At 48.0% G+C, this 17,933-nt stretch overlaps 1 protein-coding gene across 2 annotated transcripts in view; it reads right to left on the bottom strand.

Moving 5' to 3' along the window:
* Window positions 1-1,852: 1,852 nt before the first annotated feature.
* The window catches only part of TPRG1 (tumor protein p63 regulated 1), a 45,365-nt gene continuing 29,284 nt past the window's right edge, over window positions 1,853-17,933 (bottom strand). For both annotated transcript variants that reach the window (XM_081007539.1, XM_081007540.1), the window contains exons 5-6: window positions 11,343-11,496; window positions 1,853-3,474 (exon numbers count right to left, since the gene is read on the bottom strand). In XM_081007539.1, the coding sequence (XP_080863665.1) occupies window positions 3,280-3,474; window positions 11,343-11,496 (349 nt within the window). In that variant the 3' untranslated portion in view covers window positions 1,853-3,279. The remainder of the gene's footprint in view (window positions 3,475-11,342; window positions 11,497-17,933) is intronic.

The raw sequence follows: 17,933 nt of genomic DNA on the forward strand, positions 1-17,933 counted from the left end.
GCTGCTCCTCAGCAAATAAAGGCTCCCAGAGCAGCTTACATACTATCAAAACAAGGCAGTCTCTTCCCACGGACGTACAATAGAAAAAAGAAAAACATGGTACACAAAGGAAAAGAGACAAAGAGGGACAAGGAAAATCAAACTCAAGCAGCAATCTCTAAACAGTTGTTCTTCTGGTCCATGGTTGGGGTACAGATTGAGGCACCAGGGTCACCTAGATTAGGCTATCATGACCTGTCATTTGCTATGGGAAGTGTGTGTGTGTGTCTCATTCGTAGGGTGGGCACCAGATGGCACATTGTTGGGGACCCCATCCATCCTGTACACAGCCCCAATTCCCCAGGCGCCTTTAGCCTTCTCTGACCCAACTGCAAAGCCAATTCCAACACCTGGACAGGTGGATGTAACCTGTCTTCCAGATGACCTCTCTTATCCCCTAGTCCAGCATCCTGTTCTCACAGTGGCCGACCCGATGTGCCAGTTTGCATTTCCTAGTGCCGAAAGTATTGCCCTGATGTGTAGAGGTCTTTCCTATTCTACTTAATTCAAGAGGGTTCTGGAAGCTCCTCTGCGTGAAAGAAACAAGCAGAAGGTTCATGTTGTTTGGGTTATTCCTTCAGAGAAGATGAGTACAGTTGGCTTAAATTGGTTCTCTTCTCTCTTTCTATCAAGGTCATGCTGGCTATAATAGTGAGGCCAGAAGGAGTCTGGGTCTCTCTTTCTCTTTCTGTCTCTTTTATTTCTGGTGTGGTGTCCTGTACATAGTATGCTTAGTGTTAAGGTTTAGTCCTTTTATAAGTTATTGTAAGATTAAGTTAGGTCTGCTGCAACTGGATTTCTTATGGACAGGGCCAATCCTGAATGCAATGGATTTGTGACCATTATGTTCATTTGTCTTCAGTAGCAGTAAAGCCAACAAAGGTGCCGACAAAGGTCCGTATAGTAAAAGCTATGGTTTTCCCAGTAGTGATGGATGGAAGTGAGAGCTGGACCATAAAGAAGGCTGATCGCCAAAGAATGGATGCTTTTGAATTCTGGTGCAGGAGGAGACTCTGGAGAGTCCCATGGACTGCAAGAAGGTCAAACCTCTCCATTCTGAAGGAGATCAGCCCTGAGTGCTCACTGGAAGGACAGATCCTGAAGCTGAGGCTCCAAGACTTTGGCCCCCTCATGAGAAGAGAAGACTCCCTGGAAAAGACCCTGATGTTGGGAAAGATGGAGGGCACAAGGAGAAGGGGACGACAGGGGACAAGATGGTTGGACAGTGTTCTGGAAGCTACCAGCATGAGTTTGACCAAACTGCAGGAGGCAGTGGAAGACAGAAGTGCCTGGCGTGCTCTGGTCCAGGGGGTCACGAAGAGTCAGACACGACTAAACAACAAAGCAGTAAAGCTCAGCTGGATGAAATACAATGGCCTCTGGTCTATTTGTTGGGAATTCTGCAACATGTTCAAGTTGTTACGCTGCTAACTATACATTGGGATCTACTCTGGATCAATACTGAGTAGAACTTCTCTGACAAGATGCCCATTATGGGAAACCCACAAACAAGGACTTGAGCACAAGAGCACAACTCTTTCCTTCTATGGTTTACAACAACAGTTGTTCAGCCACTCTCACTGAAATAATAGCAATTATATTGCAGCCTAGGGCACAGTCCTACACAATTCGCATCGTGCCCCATGGAATTCAGTGGCTTAGGACTGCAGCCGCAGAGTGTTCTGAGGACTCCACGTTGCCTCGTACAACAGCTTTGCTGGGTAGGCTTGCCTAATCCCTAGGTTGTAGAGGTGGGAACCTGGGACTAGGCGAGGGTGGTTTTGCTTTGGCAACAGGGCCAGATTCACCGAAATGTGCCACAGATTTTCTTTATTCTTGTCACTGCATTTTAGATACAATGAGCTTAATACGATACGATAATCTTTATTGTCATTGTCCCATACAGAACAACGAAATTGAAAATCTACATCAGACATTCAGAAACCAACAAGGCTGCTATCCCAGCTATCCCAGCCTGGTTAGCCCCCTAAAAACTCTGATACCCCATAATTAAATACAATATATTCCCACAGAGACTACCTTACACTGCATTTAAAACCAAAATAGCATTTGAATAGAAACTGTTTCTCAGGCAGCTAGTCCTAGTCTTTATAACCCTGTACCTTCTTCCAGAAGGCAGAAACTGAAAGAGATGATTTCCGGGGTGCGCACTATCCTGTGCTATCTCTGCAGCTTTCTTATGGCACCTGGCAGCATAGATTTGATCCAAGATGGAAAGAGTGCACCCAATTATTCTCTCTGCAGTCTTTACAACCCTGGACAGCATTGTTTTTTCCCTGGCCGTGCAGCTCCCAAACCACACACACAGACTCTCAACAGTACAATGGTAAAATGCCATCAACAGGTCCTTTGAGAGATTGTTTTTCTGGAGGATTCTCTTAATGCTCATAGAATTATAGACTGGAAAGGACCCCAAGTGCCATCTATGCAGGAATCTCAGCTAAAGCATCCAGCTCAGGTGTTGAAACACCTGAGTTATCAGGAGAGAAGCTTGCAATGGAAAAAAACCAAGGAGGAACATGTTCAGATGTTCCTCAGATACCACATTCCTGCACTGAAGCTGGCTGACCTAGAAGAACCCTTGCAATTCTGCAATTCTATGAACTCTAGTGGAGCTCTTAGCCACAGACTATACTTTGCCCCAATAGCTGGAGGCAGCGATGCTTCTGAACGCCTGTTGCTGGAAACCACAGGAGGGGAGAGCGTTGCTCTTGTGCTCAGCTCCTGCTTGTGGGTTTTCCCCAGGCCTCTGACTGGCGCCTGTGAGAACAGGATGCTGGACTAGATGGGCCATTGGCTTGCAGGCAGCTGTCAGGCTTCTAGAGAACTGCGGCTCCTTTCAACAGGGGAGATCTTTCCAGACCCTGTGGTTAAATCCTGTGTGGCCCTGAACCCTGCAAAAGGAGGTTTTGCCATTCCAGGACGGTAGCTCAGAGCAGCTCCTTTGCATGCAGAAGCTCTCTGGTCCAATCCCCAGTATCCCCAGGGTAATCCTGGGAAAAGTCTGCAACTTTGGAGAGCGGCTTCCAGCCTGAGATGATGCCCACGTTGAGCTAAATGGTTGGACTCAGCACACAGTTTCCTACATTATAAGGCCGGGTGGGGGTGTTGCACCTCACAGCCCTTTCATTAAGAACCCCCACCCTCTTTAGCAACATTTCAAGGGGAATAAACACAACACATTCACCACAAAAGGAAAACCCCCAATTCGCCGGACGTTCAGAAGCCAAAACTCCCCCGAGCGAGGGAATAACCCAGTTTGTTTCGGTTTCCGAGGAAAGACATCAGCCCCGTGTAGGTCTCTATGAGGAGGGGCTCATGGGCCACCTCCACCCCGGCAGTTCGGCCAGCTGTGGGATCCGTTCTTTCGGCATTCTGGACTGCTTGAACCAGCATGGCAGTGAAGGCAGAGATCTGCAAGAAGGGCAGGAGAAGAATCCGGTCAGGCTGGCCACATTTTTGGGGGAGCTGCTGAACAGGACAATATATTTGTAGCCTGGTCTAGTAATAATTTATGTTGGGCCATCATAACCTTGCAGATAGAAAGAGGAGGCTTTCTCTGCACAGTGCAAACTGTGGAACTGCCTCCCACAGGAAGCAGGAAGCCACAAATACATACAAATGCAAATCTCCCGCACTCCTTCTACGCAAGGATACAGAACTGCCCCGGAATTTTTTGAGAACTAATCCAGGACAGGAGAAGTAGGCACGGGGAAAGTTTTGCTTGAGATTCCAGTTTTTCCACTCTTCGGTTCTCCAAATTTCCACATCATTTTGCAAATCTTTCTTTTTTTTAAAGTCCACATGAAAATTCAGCAACATTTTAGTGCAATTTTCTCCTAATGTGCACATTTACGTGCTGTTTTGTCCAATATGGACATATGTATTTATTTATTTTGCAAATCTCAAATATAACACATTTTTGGATGTTACCCTCTCTAATATATACCTTTCTATGCACGCTTCACCCTACCATATGCATTCTTGTACGCAATACTTGGCTGGCGACCTGCATTGCAAAATTCAGAGAAGTGTGAATCTTGAAGGATCTCTGTGCTTTGGTTCACACACCCTGCAAAATTAGGTCTACTTGCCTACAAGTGCCAAACCAAACCAAATTTCTACCCCATCTCCGTTTCTCAAGTGTGGTTGGGTGCTAAGGATGCCCACATATTAAAAATACCCCGACAGGAATGGCCAAAGCCGGCCAGCCACTGTGTGCATTCTGTGGGTCGCTCCCTTTGCAACCGAAGGAAAACAACAGCCTGCCTAGGAAACCAAGTGACACTTGGCCGTCCGCAGCAAATAACATTTGAAACTGAATCCCAGCCATCTCACTGCTGAGAATACCGAGGAACCAGGAATCTCCACTTGTCCTTCGACCACCCCTCTGCCACCTCCCCAAAGAACATTGTGTCCCACACTGGAAATACGCTGCAGGTTCATGGGGTGCATGAAAAATCCTCCCCCCCCCCACCACCCATCAATTCCTGCTCTGAAAGTCTCAGGAGCTTTCAGAATCTTGTGCACACGAAAGAAGCTGGCTCTTTCTGCCCCCATTCAGAGATCGAGGATTAAAAGCGGTCCATGGCAGTGACTTCTAACACGCCGAGGCATCCTCAGAACTTGGGGAGCACAAAGGAGGTTGGGTTACACGCCAGGCAGGCAGACAGACCCCGTGGAGAGGTGCCAAAATCTCGAGAGTAAACAGAGAGAGCAGGGCCGTTTTAAGCATATCCAGTGCCGTGGTGCAAAGCTCCCTCCAGCACACCCCCCCCGTTTCCCATAGTATTTTAGGGAGGGAGGCGCTGCCGGTGGGGCTGGAGGAGGCGGGCAGCGGCTGAAGGGTGGCTCCTCCGGCGGGGAAGAGACGGAGGTGAAGCACGGCACCTCCTGGCTCAGCTGGCCGCTCCGTGCCATGTTGGCCACGGCAGATGGAGGCTCCGGGCGTGTCGCTGCTTCAGCATGGCATGGCGGAGGCAGGCAAGGGTGGTGAGCTGATGCCAGGAGGTGCCGCGTCCAGCCTCCACCTCTTCCCTGGCGCCCTCCAGAACTTTGCGCCCTGGCGCCCCATGCCACTAGCCTCTATGGGTAAGACGGCCCTGAGCGAGAGACACAACTCGGGAAGAAGTAGCTGGTGGGTGTTTGGGGGAAACAAAGCCATGTTGCTCATGATTAACCCCCTGTTGCCTCTTCACGCAGGTTCACACACATCGCTTCAGAGTTCGATGTGGAGATTGCAAGCTCCTCAGTGCAAAGAATTGTATTTCTGGAACTAAGCAATTAATGGATAGTGACAATTGCCAGCTCACTTCCAGGCCAGATGTCATGCTCAGCTGGGGTGGGGTGAGAAATTCGATTCAGGTTCCCACTTAAAGGAGGAGCTACTCAATTTGCACTTTCTGAAACAGTGCAGGAACCCAAACACAGCCCTCCATGGAATCTGCACTTCTCTGAAACCCTCAATGCCGTTCTCCAATAAAGTAATTTGTGCAAAATGTACATGCCAGAGTGAAGCATGCACCAAAATTGCTTTGCAAAAAATGTATATATTAGGCAAAATTGTATTCACAAATCTGTACATTAGGAGAAATCTGGACAAAAATGCTAATAAATGATCATGAGGACAAGGAAGGAAGGAAGGAAGGAAGGAAGGAAGGAAGGAAGGAAGGAAGGAAATAAGCTGCTGTGGAAATAAGGAGAACTGAAATTAAGGCTGAAAATAATGAGAAACCAAATTTGGCAGATTTGCCCATCCCTCTGCTTTGGGGCCCCTGAACATCAAGAAGCAGGTGGGAATCTGTCCCCTTCATCTCAACCTTTATCACTCCCTCCAGGTCTTAATCAGGCCCAAAATACGTTTTCATTTCAGCTACGTTTCCTTCCGCCACAGAAGCTGGAGTGTGAATGTTTGGAGAGGTCTCTTCCCTGAGCAGCAGGAATGCCATGGACATTCAATGCCACACACCCCCCCCTCAGCTGAGCCAGTTGCAGCCACAGGCTTCCCTGCCATGCCAATCTAGCGCTGCAATAAAGTTGCTTATCCCAACAAGATGAGCCGGAAGAACCGATTGCAGGCATTAGGAGTGTGTGATGTAGTTGGCCAATATCCCTCAAGTGCAAGAGCAGCTCACCCTTCTCAAATACGCTGACATCACAGAAAAGTCACTGATTCGTCATCTGCAAATGCAAATCTTTGGAGACAGGTGTCTCCAGGCACCATCCTGAATGGAAATCGGCTTGGGGTTTTCCTTAGCCGTGCCGCCCACCAGGAAGTGATGCAGACGCCTTCTTGGGAAAGGAGAGGGCACTTTGGAATCCGGGTCATGCTACCCCGCCACACCGAAAAGCCCCAAACCAAATCCCATCCTGGGTGGATGGCTGCCTCAGCGCCTGCTCATCTCGAGACAGGGCCTTTCCTGGGCTGCTCCTAGATTGAGGGCTTCCCTCCCAAGAGAGTGGACTGGCTCCCTCCTTCGTTATCCTTCCACCAGCAGGCTGAGACCTTCCTGCCCAGACAGGCCTTTGGAGACTAAAGTGCAGAAGATGTTGATTGCTGGGCTGACAAATTGGAATTTAATTGCTGGTTCCGAATGTGTTCTATTATATTTTAACTTGTTTCTTCTTATTACTCCTTGTACAGTGGTACCTCAGGTTATATACGCTTCAAGTTACATATGCTTCAGGTTACAGACTCCGCTAACCCAGAAATAGTGCTTCAGGTTAAGAACTTTGCTTCAGGATGAGAACAGAAATTGTAAGCTCCGGCGGCGCGGCGGCAGCAGGAGGCCCCATTAGCTAAAGTGGTGCTTCAGGTTAATAACAGTTTCAGGTTAAGAACGGACCTCCGGAACGAATTAAGTACTTAACCCGAGGTACCACTGTATAATGTTTCAAAAATTTTATGTGTTGCCTTGAATCAAGTTGCCCTGATCAAATTTGCAAATGACACCAAACTGGGAGGGATGGCTAACACCCCAGAGGACAGGATCACACTTCAAAACAACCTTGACAGATTAGAGAACTGGGCCAAAACAAACAAGATGAATTTTAACAGGGAGAAATGTAAAGTATTGCACTTGGGCAAAAAAAATGAGAGGCACAAATACAAGATGGGTGACACCTGGCTTGAGAGCAGTACATGTGAAAAGGATCTAGGAGTCTTGGTTGACCACAAACTTGACATGAGCCAACAGTGTGACGCGGCAGCTAAAAAAGCCAATGCAATTCTGGGCTGCATCAATAGGAGTATAGCATCTAGATCAAGGGAAGTAATAGTGCCACTGTATTCTGCTCTGGTCAGACCTCACCTGGAGTACTGTGTCCAGTTCTGGGCACCACAGTTCAAGAAGGACACCGACAAACTGGAACGTGTCCAGAGGAGGGCAACCAAAATGGTCAAAGGCCTGGAAACGATGCCTTATGAGGAACGGCTAAGAGAGCTGGGCATGTTTAGCCTGGAGAAGAGGAGGTTAAGGGGTGATATGATAGCCATGTTCAAATATATAAAAGGATGTCACATAGAGGAGGGAGAAAGGTTGTTTTCTGCTGCTCCAGAGAAGCGGACACGGAGCAATGGATCCAAACTACAAGAAAGAAGATTCCACCTAAACATTAGGAAGAACTTCCTGACAGTAAGAGCTGTTCGACAGTGGAATTTGCTGCCAAGGAGTGTGGTGGAGTCTCGTTCTTTGGAGGTCTTTAAGCAGAGGCTTGACAACCATATGTCAGGAGTGCTCTGATGGTGTTTCCTGCTTGGCAGGGGGTTGGACTCGATGGCCCTTGTGGTCTCTTCCAACTCTATGATTCTATGATTCTATGAATCCCAACTTGAGAGAAAGCCATGTCCGGTTCCTGGGGAGATGTCGTTGTGGGCTGGGAGCAAGCCCTCCCCTGCTCCATTGAATGGTCCTCGGCCACATCACCCTTAGGCCGTCCAATTCGGACGGTCTGGTCGCATGGTGCAGGCTATTTAAACTGCCCACGGCCAAGGACTCACGCCTGTTTTTCTCCCTGCTTGGCTAGTTCTTCCTCCCTCCCTCCCTTAGGTTAGGCTTTTTATCTCCTGACCTCGCTATGGACCTCAGTTGGTCGCCTTGGTTGTCCAAGGGGCCTGGTAGGAATTTTTCTACTTGGAAAATTCGCACCAGCCATTTGGTTTCTTCCCCTACCTCGTAGCAAATCGTCACAACTTTGTAAAGTTTGGCGGTTAGGCAATGGAGTATTAGGTGAAGGGGAGGGGAGGTAGTGGCCATCACCTACCCCTCTGAATTCAAGGGTATTCCGTTAAAGAAATCCGGGGGGGCGTGGTCTTCGTCCGAAGCCCCATACGGGGGGCTAGGGCCATGGCACGACCCCTAGCAGTGACCCTGGGGGAGTCCCTAGTTGATGTGCATCAGCAGAGCTCCCCCTACTGGTGGTTAGCCCTTCCAAGACGGGCAGAAGTAAGACATAGTTGTGTGGTTTCCAATGCCTAAGCCAATACCACTCACATTCTATAACAAATAAAGTTGTGACCTTTTTGGCCCTTTAACCAAATATATTGTTTCATGTGTATTTATTTCATTTCCCGGGAAGGTTTGGGACCTTGCCACGCAAACATGGGATAAAAATGCATTAAACAGAAATACTAATAATTTATTCTCCCCACCTTCACCACCCGCTTTCCTGCAGTGAAGCTCTAAGTGGCTGCAGCAAATCCCAGCTGGAAACCTGGACTAAACCCGATTTTTTAAAAGGGGCAATAAAATCTAGCCAGAATGGACTATTAAAGGACAAGCCTAGCTAGTAGCAGCTTATGAAGCCAAAATGTCTAGGCTGGGCTTAAACTTCAAGTTCCTGCATCTGTTTGCTTCTGCTCTGTCTCCAAGGTCTCTGCTGCCTTGGTAGACTGAACACATTTGCTTGCATGCTTTCTGGCGGGCTGCCCTATTGTGACCACATTTTGCTGCTGTAAAATCTAAAAGGCGGTGTTTTGTGTGTTCGTGCCTCACGTGCTGGTCCCTTTCCACCGGAGGTACATCTCTGCCTGCGTTTTCTGCTGCAAGTATTTGGGATTGCTGAAAATGATTGCACCTGGAGTCCTTCAAATAAAAGGTTCAGGGCTGGAGGGGCGACCTGAGAAGTCCGACCCGCGTGCGGTTTCACCCCTTGCTCTCCCAAGATGATCTCAGAGCCCGCAATCTCCCTCCCTCCTTGCCCTCGGAGTTTGTGGGATTCCTAGCAGCTCCTTCATCTCTTGAAGCGTGAACGGTTCCATTCTTGCCAAATCGGATGTTTTCCTGAAACCACTTGGGCGAGAAATCCACCCCGTCTCGTTGAAGAGAAATAAAACCTCTTTTCTCTCCTTTTCCTTGCGCCCACGAGGGGGGGCGGCGGTTTGAAAAAGGGACAACTTCCCAACGCTCCCCAAAGCTGGATTAAAGCACTCGGAGGCGACGGAGCGTCCCTTTGAACAAGCCACTTCACACTCCCTTTCTCGCTCTGTTTTCCACAGGGCGATCCGATTACTGACATCCTTACGAGTGTGCAGATGGGGAGATAATTTGGGGAGGAGGAAATATTGTTTTTGACCTGAGCATGTGTGGTTTCAAATCGATGGTTGTGGAGCTTATATTTCACGCTGCGGGGAGAGGGGGGCATATGCCACTCATTTCCTGTTTACATTAAGGCACCAAGAGTCCATTATTGAATGATCTCCGTTTCATGCCATGACATTTATCTGATGCCCACTGTGGCTACTGCAACCGCCCACACATCCCTCCTGCATTTCTCCATTTGGAAATTTATGTGGAGGGCTCAGCCGCCCATGCAAGTCTTCTTTAACCTGGGATTAGCCGCAGGTGAAAAGAAGGGCTATTGGTGGCTACCGGCCACAATTGCCACTAGCCACAATGACCACGGCTGGACGCAGCAATGCTTCTGGAGACCAGGAGGAAAAGGATTCCTTTGCTCAAATGCTCCTTTGCTTGCTGGTTTCCCACAGGATGGATCATTGGTCTGATCCTGTACCAGGCTCTTCTTAAATTCTTATGGGGGAGAAATTTGGATTGGTGAACATTTTTATGCAAATTTCTCAAACTGGCTATGTGACTGGAGCATCCTTCAAAGTCCACACTTTTCTGCAATTTGTTGTGTAGTTCTCCAATAATTAACAAAAGAGTGCAAGAACGTGTCTATTAGGAAAAGCGTGTGGGTATACCTCAGCGAAAACATAACAATATACTATACCTGGGAAACTTGCTTGCAAAAATGTGTCCATCAGTCAGAATTGCAAACAAAATGAGTATTTTATATTTGTTTTCGTTTGGGAGTTGCCTTGTTACTTTTAAAATGAAAGGTGGTCTATAAATTACCTTCAAAATTTTAAAAAATAATGTAAATATTTTAGCAGGCAGATCCACTAATATGGGAGCGCCTCTTTTAAAAAATCAAATGAATCACAAACTGATGTGAAAATGTGTGAACCAAGCTTAAGATTGAAAAAATAAGAAACCTAAATTGACAGGTCCATCGGTCTCTAATTATAGGTTGGTACCAATCCTCAGAGCTTAATTTTTAAGAAAAGCAGTCCGTGGAAGCTGCAAATGGGAGTGGGGAATGGGTGCGTGGGGAGAGGGGCTTAACCCTCTCCCTGCCGGCCGTTTCCCCACTCAGAATTGCTTTTCTCCAAGCTGCTCTCAAGAGAGGGATTAGTCTCAAGATGAGCTGCAAGGGAACTCTCTGTTATTTTTTTAATTGTTACTGTTAACATTGGGATGTCCACTTTGGAAGCTACTGGATTATACCCTCGGTATATCGGGGAATACAGTGGTACCTCGGGTTAAGCACTTAATTCGTTCCGGAGGTCCGTTCTTAACCTGAAACTGTTCTTAACCTGAAGCACCACTTTAGCTAATGGGGCCTCCCACTGCCACTGCCACACCATTTCTGTTTTCATCCTGAAGCAAAGTTCTTAACCCGAGGTAATATTTCTGGGTTAGCGGAGTCTGTAACCTGAAGCGTACGTAACCTGAAGCATATGAAACCCAAGGTACCACTGTACTCTGAAGATGAAGGTTGGGGAATGCGGCAGCAGGCAGATCAGATCAGAAGAGGAAGAAGAGGGTTGTCTGTTTGAGTTGGCAACATGATGCTGTAATAAAAAGGACTATAAAACTATCAACGGCTCGTTGATTCTGATCAGTGAGATACCGAAGGGAGAGGGGGAACGCCCCTGCCTGACACAGTATTACTATTAACCCAATCCATTTTATGTGTCCTCTTGACACATTGTGGCCCACCTGGCAGATGGTGATAAACCTCTGGTTGATGTTCTTCACGGGGTGCTCTGTGAAGGTCGTGTAAGGCATGTCAGTGGAGAAGGGGTTCCAGCGCGCCAGGAGAGATGGCTCTCGCTGTTTGTCCCAGAAGATCCTCAGGCCTTCTCCCTCCCTCCTAGAAAGTGAAACATTTGGACAGGTGAGGAGGCCCTGTCTTTTTCGGCAGACAGACCAAGGATGGCAATTGGTTTGTTTCTTTCATTTATATACCACCTTTACTTCCCAAGCATCTCAAACTGGTGTACACAGTTGTTCTCTATCCACAATTCACCCTCAAAACAACCCTGTGGATTAGGTAATTTGCCCAAGGTCACCCAGTGAACTTTGTGGCTTGTTTGGGGATTCGAACGCTGATCCCCCAGGTCCTAGTCCAACGCTCTAACCATTGTGCCACAATGGCTTTCTTGTTTCATAGAATGAGAACGCTAGAGGAGGCACAAGAATCATAGAGTTGTATATTTGGGACCCCGAGGGTCCTCTAGTCCAACCCCCTGCAATGCAGGAATCGCAGCTGAAGCATCCGCCAGGGCCAGGGCCTTCTCAACACTGGCTCCTGCCTGGTGGAACGCTCTGTCTCATGAGACCAGGGCCCTGCAGGATCTGATTTCTTTCCCCAGGGCCTGTAAGATAGAGTTGTTCCGCCTGGCCTTCGGCTTCGAATCAACTTGATCTCCTCCCCCTCTTTCCCTTTCCCTTTCTCCTTCTGTGATGGAACTCCTACTTGGGGACTTCCCTGGCTTTTTTCTGGCCCACGTAGGACCAGTCTGGATAGTTGGCCTTGGTGAAGACTTGACGTTTTCATCCCCCCAAAAGTTTTTGATTTGAGTTTCCACTGAAATGAGGCTGCATTTTGATGTTTTAATGTTGTATTTTAATCTTGCTTTTAAAGTTGTATTTCAATCAATTGTTTTTATATTTGGTGTTAGCCGCCCTGAGCTCGGTCTTGGCTGGGGATGGAGGTGTATAAATAAAAATAATAAAAAATTATTATTATTATTATTATTATTATTATTATTATCCATGGCAGATGGCCATCCAACCTCTGCTGAAAAACCTTTGGTGCAGGAGAGTCCACCACCTCTCGTGGGAGACTGTTCCACAGCTCTTACTATCAGAAAGTTCTTCCTGGTGTTTAGTCGTAATCTCCTTTCTTGCAACTCGAAGCCATTGGTTTGGCATCTTCCCTCTGGAGCAGCAGAAGACAGAGGTCGAATGACCACCTGTCCATGATTTGTTAGCTGAGATTCCTGCATTGCAGCGGGTTGGACTAGATGACCCTTGTGGGTCCCTTCCAGCTCTACCATTCTATGAGGTTGAGAAGGGTGGAAAACAGGAGCATTGTGAGTTGTGAGAGTTTGGGGTGGATACAGCAACACACCGATTTAAAGGAATTAGACTCAACTGTTTATGACTCTCTCTGTGTGAGCATTGTGGGGGGTTGCTTTTTTAAAAAAAGAAGTATTTGTAGGTACACTGAAACTAATGCTACTTTTTATTTTTCTTAAGTAAAAGAGACAGATTAGATGTTTAGAAAAAAAAATATGGGGGGGGGGAACGACAGGTTTCCCATTTCAGATGTAATTACTGTAAAACCTCCCAAACACCTCTGCTGTGGGTGCCAAAACTCGGGCTTCGGTTTGTATTGTCTGAGAAATGAGCTAAATAAACCTTTATTTTGCTCCCTCCCCGAGACGATCCCACAAGCGGGGGCTCTTTGATGGCTTCCAAGTTCTGGAACACGAAAAGCAAAAAGCGTCTCAGGGACAAAACGTTTCCCAAGTCCTGGTTGTTGTTGTTTTTTCCATTCAGAAAGCACCTGGCTCAGAACATAAGTGAAAAAACGAAAACAAAGCACAGATCTCGTCTCCTGCCTCTTTGCCAATTTCCGATATTTAGTATTTTGATATTCAAGCTCCGCCTCTGATTTTCTATCTAGCTAAAGAACATAAAAAGAGCCTTCTGGTCAATGGCCCATCTAGTCCAACATCCTGTTTCTCACAGTTGCCCTTTCTGGGAAACCCACAAACACAATCCGGACTCAAGAGCAATTCTTCCGTCCTGCGGTTTCCGGAAACTGCTAGTCAGAGGAATCATTGCCCCTGGCCTCAAGAGAAGTCTACCATCAAGATCAAGGGAAATAATAGTACTGCTCCATTATGGACTTCTGTGTCCAGTTCTGGGTACCACAATTTAAGAAGGATGGTGACAAGTTGGAGGGTGTGCAGAGGAGGGCGACCAAGATGATCAAGGGTCTGGAAACCATGCCATATGAGGAACAGTTGAGGGAATGCTTAGCCTGGAAAAGAGGAGACTGAGAGCAGATATGATAGCCATCTTTCAATATCTCAAGGGCTATCCCATGGAAGAGGGAGCAAGCATCTTCTCTGCTGCTGCTCCAGAGGGTAGGAGCCAAACCGATGGATTCAAATGAGAAGAAAAGAGATTCAGACTAACCCTTAGGAAGAACGACTGATGGCAAGAGCTGTTCAACAGCAGAACAACCTCCCTTAGAGAGTTGGTGGGCTCTCCTTCCTTGGAGGTTTCTAAGCAGAGGTCAGATGGTCATCTGTCATAGATGCTGGGGAACAGGGCACTGAGAGGAGATACGATAACCATCTTCAAAGATCAAAAGGGTTGTCACATGGAAGATGGAGCAAGCTTGATTTCTGCTGCTCCAGAGGATAGGGCCCAATCCAATGGATTCCAGTTACAAGAAAGGAGATCCGGACTAAATTTCAAGAGTTGTTCCACAGTGGAACGGTCTCCCTCAGGAGGTTGTGGACTCTCCTTCCTTGGATGTTTTTAAGCAGAGGTTGGATGGCCATCTGTCATGGGTGCTTTAGCTGAGATTCCTGCTTAGCCAACTCTACAATTCTAGGTGAAATATACTCGGAGTCGAGAGTGGATTTCATGCTCTTTATTCAGCTCATAGTGGTGAGAAGGAATGGAAGTTCCCCCAGAATGTCTGCTTTATATACATTATTTACACAATGGGCCCCATGTGATTGGCTAATTCCGGGATTCTCCTGTAGGCCAATCAGGTTGCGGATTCCCTTCCACCTGAAGCTGGATTGGGTGGCTCCTGTGGACCAACCAGACTGCTGCATTCTGGATCCTATTGTTCTAGGACCAATCAGACTGCTGCATTCTGAATCCTATTGTTCTAGGACCAATCAGACTGCTGCATTCTGGATCCTATTCAACTCAGTACATAACACCAGGATTCTAGGATTCAGTTATTCTATTTTTCTATGAAATGGTCAGGGAGGGAAGTGGGGGGGGGGGGTGTGGAATCAATTCTATGGTTTAGTGGTTAAATCGAAAATCAAAACGTCATCACCAGAGCAAGAAGTTCACCAAGAGTCCATTCCTTTCTTTCTTCAGATATTGCGCTTTCCAGTCTTTCCCCCAATTTCCCCCTATTGTCCTTTTTTGCAAGCACCTTTCTTCCCTCACCCAGAGCTACAGAGGAGCACCCATTCCGATGACTAAAGCAGCACAACGGTGGCTCCCATCCTCTTTGTCTGCCTGAGCCTCTCCTCCCTGCAAACCTCAGAGAGGGAATTAAAAGGGTAGCCCCAGGCGGCACGCCAAGATTTATGAGGAAATGCAGACACGAATTCTTGCTCCGCAGGCTGGGCGTGGAAGCACAGCAAGGGGGAAAGTGTGTGGGGGGGACACAAACATGCAGGAAGAACCGGTGGCCCAAACCCTTTCCTCCTTCAAAACCCACAAAGGCTTCTCTCCCCAGCAACACAGGACGCTGCAGCCTCCATGTTTGTTTATGTTAGCGACCCAAAGGAAGTGAAAGGTTGGCACCTCGGAGGGCAAGTGGGCGCTGGTGGGTTTTGCTGAGTGCGTGACATCAGGGGAAGTTTCTTTCTTCCCTCCATAATGACAAGTCGGTCCCCCGAGAGGTTGGCACGGAGTCAGACAAAACCAAATTTTTGTGTGTGTGTTTTTCAGAGAGCGCTTACAATTCTATCCACGGGCCTGAGCTCCTCCACAACCCAAAAAGCAGCTGCTGTGGGGGGAAAACAGAGGCTCCAGGGGACACACGACTGAACTCTTTGAACCGATGATCTGGAAGGAACACCAGAGGCAATAGCAGTGGTTTTCAAAGGAGAGGAGGGCAAGGGGGCAGGAAGACTCAAAGGCAAAGTAACATTTAAACATTTCAGCATAGCATAGCATAAAAAAACCCGTATTTTTTGCTCTATAAGACTCACTTTTTCCCTCCTAAAAAGTAAGGGGAAATGTGTGTGCGTCTTATGGAGCGAATGTAGGCTGCGCAGCTATCCCAAAAGCCAGAACAGCAAGAGGGATTGCTGCTTTCACTGCGCAGCGATCCCTCTTGCTGTTCTGGCTTCTGAGATTCAGAATATTTTTTCCCTTGTTTTCCTCCTCCAAAAACTAGGTGCGTCTTGTGGTCTGGTGCGTCTTATAGAGCGAAAAATACGGTATATACAACCAAAAACAGTATCCATGCCATGCCCCTCTTCAAGAGCACTGACTATTCTTCTACAGTTCTCCACGACATATTGTGGTGAGCAGAGATTCCCAACTTTGACAAATAGGGAAGATCAGAAAAGAGAAAGGCTTCTTTGTGCTAATGAGAAGAGGAGAATTTGTTTGACTCGAATTAGACCTAATATAAACGAGATTGCCTGGCAAAAGCAAGCTCACACCTCTCATCGAGTTTGTATAACAACTTAAGGAATGTATATAAAGGGCTCGTTTATCATTATATCAGGGAAATTATTCATCTTCTTATGTAGCTGCATTGTTTTATACTTTATGGACGCCCCATGATCATATTATAAAGTAGTTGTGTTCTAGGTTATAAATTAAGCACTGCTAGGAATTCTCCACTCTGGAGAATTCACCCCCCCTCCGGCAAAATGTATTTCTTATTAATTAAAAAAAAATGGTGCAGCATGAATATTTTTTTCTTCTGAAAGTGTGGCCAGGGAAAAAAAGTTTGAGAAAGTCACTTTCGGACCTGGCAAGGAGGTGGGGTTGCGGGCTTCACGCCCACCCCACATGCGCAGGGGCTGGTTGCAGCACCCGCGAGACCGAGGGAATCCCGGGCGCGTCGTCCGCCCGGCCCGCCAATCAGGTGGCTGGGGGGCGTGGCCTGCCCTATTTAGGGCCGGCGCAGCTGGGTCTCGCCCTCTTTTCTCTGCGCCAGCCATCCCGTTTTCCCACCCTCCCTCCCTTTAAGTAGGCTTCTGACTTTGCTATGGTCTTTGGTCGGTCGCCGCAAGGGGCCTGGTCGGAATTTTTCCCAATTGGCAATTTCAGCCAATCGGTTTTTTGCCTACCTCGTAGCAACTTGTCACAACTCCTCGGCATTGGCGGTTAGGCATTGGTAAGGAGGGGTTAAGAGGATGTGGGGGGGGAGGAAACGCCATCACCTCCCCCCAAAAGCGAAGGGCAGTCCGATAAAGGATTCCGGGGGGGCGTGGCCATGTCCGAAGCCTATGGAGGTGTGGGCCTAAGGCACGCCCCCGAGCGGTGACCCGGGGGAACTCCTAGTTCACGTGCCTCAGCAGGACTCCCCCGTATGGAGTTAACCCTTGCCGGTCTTCAGCAATCGGGCTGGAGCCGGCTAGTTGATAGGACCAATGCCTAAGCCAATACCTCTCATTCCTGAAATCAATAAAGTTGTGGCCTAATTCGCCCATTAACTTTAATACTTGGTGTCCAGTGTCTTTATTTCTCCCTGGTGGGGGGCGGGAACTCGCCACGCAACCACTGGCCTACACTAATGAAACTATGGAACTCTCTGCCACAGGAAGCGGTGCTCACCACCAATTTGGATGGCTTTAAAAAGAGGGTTGGGAAAATCCATGGAGGAGAGGGCTGCTGAAGGCTACCGGTCAGAGAGAAGAAGAAGAAGAGTTTGGATTTGACATCCCGCCTTTCACTCCCCTTCAGGAGTCTCAAAGCGGCTCACAATCTCCTTTCCCTTCCTCCCCCACAACAAACACTCTGTGAGGTGAGTGGGGCTGAGAGACTTCAGGGAAGTGTGACTGGGCCAAGGTCACCCAGCAGCTGCATGTGGAGGAGCGGAGACGCGAACCCGGTTCACCAGATTACGAGACTACCGCTCTTAACCACTACACCACACTGGCTCTCCACAAGAGAGGGCTCTTGTGGTCAGATCCTGCTTCCTACAGGTATCTGGTTGGCCACTGTGAGAGCAGGATGCTGGACTAGATGGGCCTTCTTATGTAACCCTCTGTTGTCTTTGTCCATGGAGTTTTCTTGGCAGGGATACTGGAGTGGCTTGCTGGTTCCTGCTCCAGGCGGATCACGTTTGGTCAAAACTCTCCACTATGACCTGTTCATCTTGGGTGGCCCTGCACGGCATAGCTCATAGCTTCTCTGAGTTATTCAAGCCCCTTCGCCACAGCAAGGCAGTGATCTATGAAGGGGCCTCTGAAGGACAGATCCTGAAGCTGAGGCTCCAAGACTTTGGCCACCTCATGAGAAGAGAAGACTCCCTGGAAAAGACCCTGATGTTGGGAAAGATGGAGGGCACAAGGA

Source organism: Podarcis pityusensis (genome assembly GCF_964106645.2).
Source record: "Podarcis pityusensis genome assembly, chromosome: 5".
NCBI classification, from domain to species: domain Eukaryota; kingdom Metazoa; phylum Chordata; class Lepidosauria; order Squamata; family Lacertidae; genus Podarcis; species Podarcis pityusensis.